This window comes from Balearica regulorum, chromosome 2 (genome assembly GCF_011004875.1).
Source record: "Balearica regulorum gibbericeps isolate bBalReg1 chromosome 2, bBalReg1.pri, whole genome shotgun sequence".
NCBI lineage: Eukaryota > Metazoa > Chordata > Aves > Gruiformes > Gruidae > Balearica > Balearica regulorum.
This window is the reverse complement of record NC_046185.1, coordinates 96,719,558-96,729,289: the sequence shown is the minus strand read 5'-3', so window position 1 is coordinate 96,729,289 and position 9,732 is coordinate 96,719,558. Positions and strand designations below refer to the sequence as shown.

Sequence of the window (9,732 nt, the reverse complement as noted above, 5' to 3'; positions counted from 1 at the left end):
AATCGGATATGTTTGGTTTTGAGGTGGGAAAAGAAGTGTCACCCAACCCTGGTTTTCGTTGTGGTGCTCAAAGATGATATAAAAGCTGGATGCCGGGAAGGAATATCCATTGGGGGGGGGGGAGAAACCAGCCCTGCACTCCGCTGTGATTGGGACTCTGTGTTGTTGCTGGGTGGAACAGCGTAATGCTGTTGCTGCTCCTGCTCCAGCACCGTGATGTTTCTGTTCCAGATTGTGCTGACTCACATTCAAGAAAACATGATACACAGACACAATGCACTGTAACTCTTTTCCTTTCCCCCAGTAACCTCGGTAAGTGTTTGGTTTCTTTTTCCTGTCTATGGCTAGCGTGGTGCTAATATAGCTTTGCTGTTAGTATGAGTTAGGAGGAAGAAAGGCAACCTTGTAAACAAACTGGTAGCAGACAGATTAATCTTGGAGAGGGCATTTAAATGCAACCTGCTATTTGTGGTACATCCACCTCCCTTTAAAGCTGATCAATCCTGATAACTCGCCCATCTCTACAAACTACACTTGTTAGAGCTGTGTTCTTAAATGGGAGAAGTGCTTACAATGCCCATTTACAACTGTATTCTGTTTAATTAGTCAGCACAGCCAGTGCTGCAGGGATAGATCACTTGCCTTTAAAGATTTGAGAATGTTAATAGTACAGTATATCATTTTAATTATTATTGGATTAATGTTGTGTCTCGAAGAACATCTAATGCAAATCACAAGAAATGGCCCGAAGTGACCCAAAGGTTGTGCTTTATTAGAAAAGTAATAGGTCCATTGCTTAAATATAAAGAGAGGTTCTTTCTTCAAATGTCACTCTGCACTGGGCTTCTCTGTGTGTGTATGTGGAAATGAAATCCTCTTGCTTCCACTTTGTCCACAGAAAGTTTCTGTAGCTCATGCAATAAATGGCTGAGACAGTAGGTGTAATACCAAGAGATGAAGAGGACATCCAAAATAACAGTGATGATGAAGACCCGTTTCTGACTTGTGATGCTGTAACAATATCCCCCGGTTGCTCTTCCAGCCGTCCATTAGCCAGCCTTAATGAAGACAAGGGAAGCTCAACAGTGCCAGAAAGACTGTCTGTCCTCTCCAGCAAGGCCGTGGCCCAGGCAAAAGCCCTGACTGGCCCAGAGATGGTTAGTGGTGGCCAGGCACAGAGGACAGCCTCTGGGTTGGCTGAGCATCATCCGACAACCGTAAATGCATCGTTAGGCGGCTCATGGTACCCCATGGTGGTCGATAACCTGCAGCCTGTGGGCATTGCCTCCCTGTGCTCCAAAAGCCCCTGCTGTGACGGTAACCCAAGTTTGGAAGCACCACAGGTCCCAAGGGTGCCCGGTGGGGCCAGCGAGTCCCCTCAGGCTGTCGCTGCCCTGCCCGCGAGCGACCCCGGGGGCTGCCACATGCCGCAGGCGGGGAGCAGCACGAAGGGTGATACAGCCCCTTGTAGCCTGGGCCAGGCAATTTGGACGAAGTCCACAAAAGTAATGGAGTCCTTAGAAAGTAAGAAAAAAGAGGAAAAGGAGAAGTACCGGCTCCAGCTAGCTATGTACCGACGGCTTCTGCTGTTGCGTTCAATCAGGAGCTTGCACAAGCAGCTGGAGCAGCAGCAGGCCAGATTGCAGCAATGCTACGGCATGGTAATAAATACCAAGAAAGAAGTGTTGAAACACATTCGCTCCACCTCGCCCTCACCTTCGCCGTGATCGTGTTGCTGCATGCAGAAATGAGCTTTGTAATGCTACCGGAGCCATCAGTAAGCTTGCATGCTATAGGAGTGGTGTCCTCATACCCAAGAGTATGTGCCCACGTGCGCCGAAAGTAGAGAGGAAACAGCAGCAGTGGAGCAAGAAGAAAGCGGAAGGTAAAGTGTTGGCCCCTGAATTTATCTGGAGGAAACGAGAGCAAGATTGTACCTGTGCAAGAAGCTGACTCCTGATGTGCACTCAGAGCCTCGGGCTGAAACAGGATTTTTGGCATATAGGTTTGTAAAAAGAAGCAAAAAATAAAAAGAGGCAAACTGACACCTGACACCTGATCTGTAAAGGTGGTCAGATGTAAGAGTTGCTGCCTGCTGAATATGTGATATGGCACATCTCCCATCTACTTTCAGCGCTAACAAAACTTAAACAGAATTAGGGTTTGTTTGTCTGCAAGAATACCTTAATCTAGAAAGCCAGGATATTTGAAACCTGTAAGCTCAGGCTTGATTATATCTACCTAGCTGCCTGTTTTTCACAAAACTGCTAATGCCATTGTAAGTTTGCGACCTCTACCCTCCTGTAAAATTTATTCAGATTGACCAGAAATTATTGTGGGAAGGTAGGACAGTCAAACACGTGCGCAGGGAGACAGTGCAACTGCCTAAGCCTTATTTCCTTAGGAAAGCAAGCTAAAAACAAAGGCCTTGTAATCTGGTGTTGCATTGGAAACCCAAACTGGCAGGGCCAGGGGAATGTTTGAGGTCTGCACAATTATTAATCTGCTGCTAACTCCCAGTGGCACTAGCGTCTGCAAATCAAGCACATCTTGTGCCTTACTGCTGTCATTTAATGGAAGTTGGTGACAATTAGCACTTTTTATCCAGGTGTATTAGACACGTGGAAAACCCTAGAGCACTGTTTCTCCAATTGCAAGGTTAGGATGCCTGCAGGGAATTTGATGTCAGTATGCAACAAACACATAGGGAAAATGAAAGCAAAAAGATGCAACTTTTTATATGCATTTAAAAGGCAATATGAGTCCCTATTATTGAACAGCAAATTGAATAGTTGAATGTGCTGGTTTAGGATCTGAAGCAAAAAATGATTCAAGAGGAAAAGATATTGAAAAGCATCCTTTTCTAGGATTTAAAGTGATATGGGAAAATTTCATTTTCTTCAGATATTCATTTCTGATCATGTCACCTTTCCTTTTCCCCTGTTGTGTTTGGTTTTTTTTTGTTGTTTTTTTTTGGTTTTTTTTGGTTATAAATGTTTAGGCAGATGAGCAATCAAACATGTTTTTGATGTGGTTTTTCTGCATAAAAAGGTGAGTCTGTTATTAGAAGTCATATCTTTCTGAGAATAATGTGCTATATATAGGAAACTTTTTATCCTCAGCTTTTTTGTGTGTGTATAGAGAGAGGGGGTGTGTGTGTGTTTGCGTACACATGCACACACACTTCCCTGTATACAAGAGGTTATAAAAGGCTGGTGCTTCTTTTTCTGTAGCAGAAGCAGGGATATTCTCTCAAAATAATCTCTGCTGTCTGCAAGGAGTTTGGTTGATTAGTTTCACATGCACACATCTGTGAGCAAGGTATTGAAGTAATTCAACAATTGAAGTGCAGCACAACATTGTCATTATTCCGTCTTTGTATTTCTGCGCACCCAAAATTATGGAAGCCCCCTGGGTATGCACAACCTTAGATAGGTTCATTCATCTCCTTGGGCCCTGGTGTAGCCTCTCGCGCAGCACAAGCCTGTAACTTTGAATGCAGAATTACCATAGAAACATCCTTGGCATCAAGGAGATATTTGAAGAAGCATTCTCTGTGCTTCATTTGGGGAGACTCGGGTTGCCAGGGGCCTTTAGTGGGCTGCAGAAGAGAGCCGGGGATGGCGTGTGCCTGGGAGACATTACTCCTGAGCTCTGATCCCATCCAGGGCTCTGCTCAGCCCTGGGAAAGCTGTTCTCTCTCAGCAATGCGGGTTTCCCAAAGAGTGCTTAAATACTAAACTCACCTCAAAAGTAACCTGTTCTGTCTTAATATGCCTCCCAAGAAGGAAGGTTGGTCATGGATATTAGGACTATGCAAAGATTTGATTTTTTTTCTTATTTTTTTGTACTTTGTGGACTAGAAAAACCTTTTTGTCACTGGTTAAGAGTGAGAGTAACTGTTAAACCAAACACAAGCAAACACTCTTATGTCATATCTCTTGGGGAAAGAAGTGTTGAAGGGACACATCTCAAAAATATTACTGAATTTTGAAATCAAATGTCAAATTGTTCCAATTAGGAAGACAGTCAAAATGTATACTTTTGTTAATTTTGGCCAACTTTTTTTGTTTGAAAAAGAATTATGTTCTAAATTAGATTCAGCTTGACTAATACTATTATGTCATTGAATTTTCCACTGAATTAAAATATATGCACAAAAATATATAACACACCCTCCAAAAAACAACTGGTAAGACAAAGTAGCTATTTTGTCTCAATAGCTGCTGAAGTAGAGTATTGTCCTGCATTTGTTGCAAGAAATCCAACTGTAAGTGCTTTGTGGTAGAACTGTGACAATCTTTGTTTTGTACAACACCTCTCCTAAAATTTCTTGATCCTAATTGGGATCAGTAGATGCTTCTGCACTGTGAATATTAAATACCAAAAGATTTGTCATGAGCAATGCTGTCTGATAGCTGGCAAGAAAATGAAGCCAAGACTTGTTCTGTGTGTGCACACTCTTTCCATGTAGCACTTTTATGGATACATGCAAAATAAAAGTTAACTGAGGAAATAACATTGGTCTTTGCAACAATTTACTGTTCAGCTGGTGGTTCTAGTGTGGCTACTAATAACTGGAGTTGGGCAAACCGATTAAAAGCTACATTTATTTTACAAGCTTGGAAAATGTGGCTTAACAGCTACGGTTTTTTCCTTGTATGTTTTAGCAGTTGAAGGCCAATGGGAAAGTGCCAGAAAGCCATGGGTAACCCACGGAGGAGTTTTCAGGCATACCACAGAGCAACAATCTCAGGTTTAATAAAAGTGTGTCCTCTCAAATTGTTCAATCTCCTCATGTGGTTAAGACGTTTCGTAGTTTGGATGAGATTCAGCTAAAATCTGTATTTTTATCTGAACTCAAGCTGCATGGGTTTAGTGCTAGCCAGAGGTACAAGCTTGAATTACTAATATTTCATATATGTACCTAAGTACTCACAGGTCTTGGGTAATAATGACAAAATAAGTAGTTTTTGCCTGAAATGGCAGAAAATAATCATGGATTTACCATGGAAGAGTGGGATGTTTAAAAGGTGCCAGCTTCCTTGGAGTTGTTGCTATCACTAAAAAACGTATAGCTTGTGCCTACCTAAACCCAGAAATCTTTAAGAACAGGATGGAGTTATAGACAATTAAGTGAGAAAATGCATTACTGAGATGTTCTTTAATGCAAGGGTTTTTCTTCTGCACCTACACCATTTCAGTCAGCTAAACTGCTGCCCTGGAGACTGGTCAGAGCTGTGTTTTTGCTGCTTCTGTCGTTGATGGCTATGAGTCAGCCAAGATAAACAGCCCAGCTTAACGTGTTCACTTGCTACCTCTTGTGATGGAGCCACATGCTGTGTGGGGAATTCCTTCCTTCCTTCCTTCCTTCCTTCCTTCCTTCCTTCCTTCCTTCCTTCCTTCCTTCCTTCCTTCCTTCCAAGATTTTCTTGTGTATCTATCACGTTGCTTAACTAGGACAGTGATGATTTTAACAATTGATGGTAAATTTATGATATTGTGGTAAACTTGCAAGCCATGCACTACGAAAAGCAGATCATCCTGCATTATTCTCAGAACTATGAAAATTATGAACTCTGAGCATGACATAAGCATACAAAAGATAGATTTAAAGATGAGGTTGTTTGGATCTCCCCTGGCTCATGAGTAGACTTAGAGAAACCCTTTAGAATCCTTCTTAGAGTTTATTTCTATAAATGTTATGAATCTAGAATATAAATACACTGGAGTGCACGTTTTGCTTATGACTGTCGAAAGCAGTGTGGTAATGCAAGAGCAGTTTTGGGATGTGCTTGAATGGGACCCTGCTCTGAATGCACTGGGCAAGGAGTAAATGCTCTACAGTCTTAAAGCTCAGAGATTCAGATGAGCACAATAGCCAAAAGCCTGGATGGTGGATGGGGAGTGGGAGCGAATGGAACTACAAGGAAAGATGTTTCAGGATTTGATTTTTTTTTTAATGCAGCATGGAGAATGGTGCACAGGACAGTTGGGGTTGTTTTGCTTGTTAAAGATGACCCTTTTATTTTTCTCATTCCTGAAACAACTCTTTTGGATCATTGGGCTAGATGTGTGCTAAGGGGTGCTTGTGTAACTGCAGTATGTGGGAGTTGATATCCACCTCTGAAGCTGCGTGGCAGTAATTATTATTGCCAAAATTTGCATGTACCACTTACTCCCCTAGACCTGGCTTTTACCTAAACTGAAACATGTTGAAGTTCAGTGTCTTGCTGGCTTTCAGTGACATTTGAGTCCCGACCAGGACCCTGAGGTGGTGCGCCTTGTTCAAGTCCCTTCCCAAGTTTGATGCATTTCTCTCTCTCCGTGCCTTCAAATGATTACAAATGTCTTGGATGGTACTAACCTTTGTCTTTCTGGCAAAATGTTTGGAAGATTTGGGAGAAGAGGAAAAAGGCCTTCCTATCAGTCTCTTGTGCTGTTGAAGAAAGGAGGAGGTAGTTGTTTGTTTTTAATGAAAACTCGTAGCTGGGAAGATGGCCCTGTGACAACACTTCTGGAAGGTTTACTTAAACATCTTGAAAATAACAGCAGTTTCTACAGGAATAAAACTACTGCTACAAACAAGTTTCCCTAATTGCATTGATCATCTTCTCACACAATTTTAGCCAAGTCTCCAAAATGCACAAAAAAAAGCTGCCTCCATCTCTGACAAATCAAGTCTCTAAGTCCACAGCCCAAAGTGACTTCTGTGTACATGAGAGGCAAGTAATTCTTGAGAATCTCAATAAAAGTTACATTTTCCCTTTGATGGGTGGGGGTTGGAAAGGAAAGGGAATGTGTGACCATTCATCACAGCTCCGGGCTCATTAGTACCCAGGAACTTTCTACTCTAAATGACAAAGAGTTTCACTGTCGCCAAAGAGAAATTGCTGCTGACCTTAGACCTCTTTTTGGAAAGTAAAATAATGGAGCACAGGAGCAGAGTTTGATATTTGACCGAATTCTACACAATTATCATGCATGTGTATATAATAAAATTAATTCTGTGTCTCTGCATTGTAGCCTCCGGCAAGCAGCGTACAATCAGTTTTGTATGTATAATAGATCACAGAGTTGTTCATGAATAATACAAATGCATTGAGCAGATACTAGTGAGTGAGGATGTTTGTCTTTGCATGGAATCGAAGTGAACATGTAATATTGTGATAATATATATTTGATGAATTCAGGTCTGACTTGCCTTTGCCATAGCCTGCTAATTCCCCGACAAGGGTTGCCACAATAATTGAGTTTCCAATAACATTATGATTATTTCCACATGATAATTTAATTGTAGGTATTTTTTAATATTGTAATAATGTAGATTTGTGATTATTATGCATTTGCATGCAGATTTTCATGGTGACTCAGAGCACATCCCTACATTTATAACTTAATTTCCTATATTATTGCATATATATTTTGGGATGAACTCATTAATGCAAACTAAAAAAAAAAAAAAGTCTTTTTAGTCCCTTTGCTTTTATTATAAATGGCTGAAAGCTTTGCTCATTTTTTTTAGACCAGTCTAAACAAATGAATAAACAAAAGACAACTGTAATTCACGGATGGATTAATTTAAAATAATAATGTAATTACAAATCATGGCAGATTTGTCCGAGGTAATTGGGATGCAGACTGGTACAAATTTTGCTTTATTGAAACAAAACTTCTTTAGATGAATCACCAAGTTTAGTAGGGGCTGTTTTCCATTCTTCCAATTCCCCTATATAACTTGTTGGCAAAGTAACATTGGCTCAAAATTAATGGATGCCTGTACAAATGGGTATAATGACAAGGAAGCCTGAGCATCTGGACCTAACTAGATATTATTTTGGCAAGCAGTATACCCTCTAAGAATAAAATTGGGTATATGGAGTCATGACACTAGCAGAGCTTTTAATCAGTTAATTTGTCCACTCTGGAAAGAGGCTGGTTGCTTGCCTGGTAACAAGCTTCAAACTGCATTAGAAAACCTCGCCTGAAACTCAGTGGGGCAAAGGGAGGTAGACCTTTCCCCAGAAATAAACTCTGCTCCTCTTAGTTGGAGCAGTCATTCATATGATCCTGTGAGCAGCCTGCTTAAAATAGAGCTCTCTTCCAGGAGTATCTAAAATTTGAAGAGAAATTTTTAAAAGAACCTTTCCAGAGAAAGTGACACAGGGTTTGTGCGTTGTTCATTTTTTCTGGTTTGTGTCAAAGTACGTGTGGTTGAAGGAATGTCTTCTCCATTTTTCATCTGTAAGGTCTCAGCTCCTCAGATCAAATGGGTTACAACAGAGGCAGAGTTCTTGGTCTCCTCCAGGTTATCCCTAGCTGGCAGGTTGGATTTCCATTGCCCGCATGGCAGGCACGTGCCATAGGAGCTGGGAGAACAGACCTGGTCCAAATCTTCAGACATGGAAGTCTAAAACTAGGTACTGGAATATATAATTTACTGGTATCCTTTCACGTTGGTCTCCAGTGCGTGTGGATTCCAGCGTATTTAGGTGCCTGGTGCTGCTTTCAAATGTATTCCTCTAAACTAACAGTGTACAAGACACAATAAGATTAAGTCTCTTCACTTTCATCTTTCCTTGCTCTGTGGGCCTCAGAGTTGAAAGGAGAAATGAAAGCTTGATTTAGACAGTAAAGAGAGGAGCCATGATTCTGCCGTATAGGATGATCTCTCTGACTTATATAGGTAAATCAGATTCTGTCCTGAAAGTCACCAAAGCCATTTTCAACCAAGTCTTTTGTAAATCCAGTCTCCAGCTAAGAAGCACTTTGGCAGCTGACTCCACCAGAAGCAGTAAAAGTATCGAAACACAGAGGTGGTTCCATTGGCAGAAGTTCACAAATCTGTACCTGCGCCTTGCTGAGAGCACGCAGTGGCTCAGCAACGGGGACCTGGAAGATTGGTCTAGCTGTTATTTTGTTTTATAATGGGGCACCAGCATAAAATTAAGGATGTCTTTTACGGTGTGGCATTAGGTCTTAAATGATCTCAGACGTTATTTTGCGCACAGCAAGCACCATAGAATATAAAAGTATCATTATCTCAGTAACTCCTGGATGCAATGCATAATTCCTGCTTGTTGTGAAGATACCTAAGGTTGTTTCAGATACCAGGTGATTTATAATCAGATGATTGCTGTCATTACTCTATGTTCCTGATGTTACTTATACAGATATAATAGATGAGTGTACATAAAATTAGAAGCCAGCCTGCTGATTTCTGTTACATTCATGAGTAACACATGTTCATGAGTAACACATGTTCATGAGTAACTTTCTCTGATGACAGAAATTGAGACTAAACTTTTGTAATGCGGGGAATGAAGCTGTCCTGGCCTCTCAACTTTTCCAGTATCGCAGAAGTTAGGACTTGGAAGAGCTCCGTTCTTTTCCTACCTTTACCTGATGGGTTTTGAACTTAAGTCACCTATTTGCCCAGGGAATGTCAGAATTGCTATAATATTTTGAATTGGGGGAAGTGTTGTGGAGTTGCGCAGCCTCTCCTATTAGTGCTGCTTCTCATTCTATAAAAAAAGCTGAATTTGGCCCAGTGGCAAGGCAGGACTCCAGTTACTGTGCTCTCCATGACAATACGTGACAGTGCTTCTTCAGGAAAAATTACCACCACCACTCTCCTTTCCCCTGACCTCATACACAGAGACAGTAATACGTGATTGTGAGGTGGCCAGGATCCTTTCCTGAGGAGGGCAGGGGGAATTTGGTTCACCTTCA

The 9,732-nt window shown here is 41.4% G+C and overlaps 1 protein-coding gene across 1 annotated transcript; it reads left to right on the top strand.

Annotated features, from left to right (window-relative positions):
- Nucleotides 1-241: 241 nt before the first annotated feature.
- LOC142600759 (uncharacterized) lies at nt 242-1,921 on the top strand. Its single transcript, XM_075747125.1, has 2 exons — nt 242-312; nt 899-1,921. Exon 2 carries the CDS (start codon nt 924-926, stop codon nt 1,725-1,727), a length of 804 nt encoding a protein of 267 aa, XP_075603240.1. The 5' UTR covers nt 242-312; nt 899-923; the 3' UTR covers nt 1,728-1,921.
- Nucleotides 1,922-9,732: the final 7,811 nt, after the last annotated feature.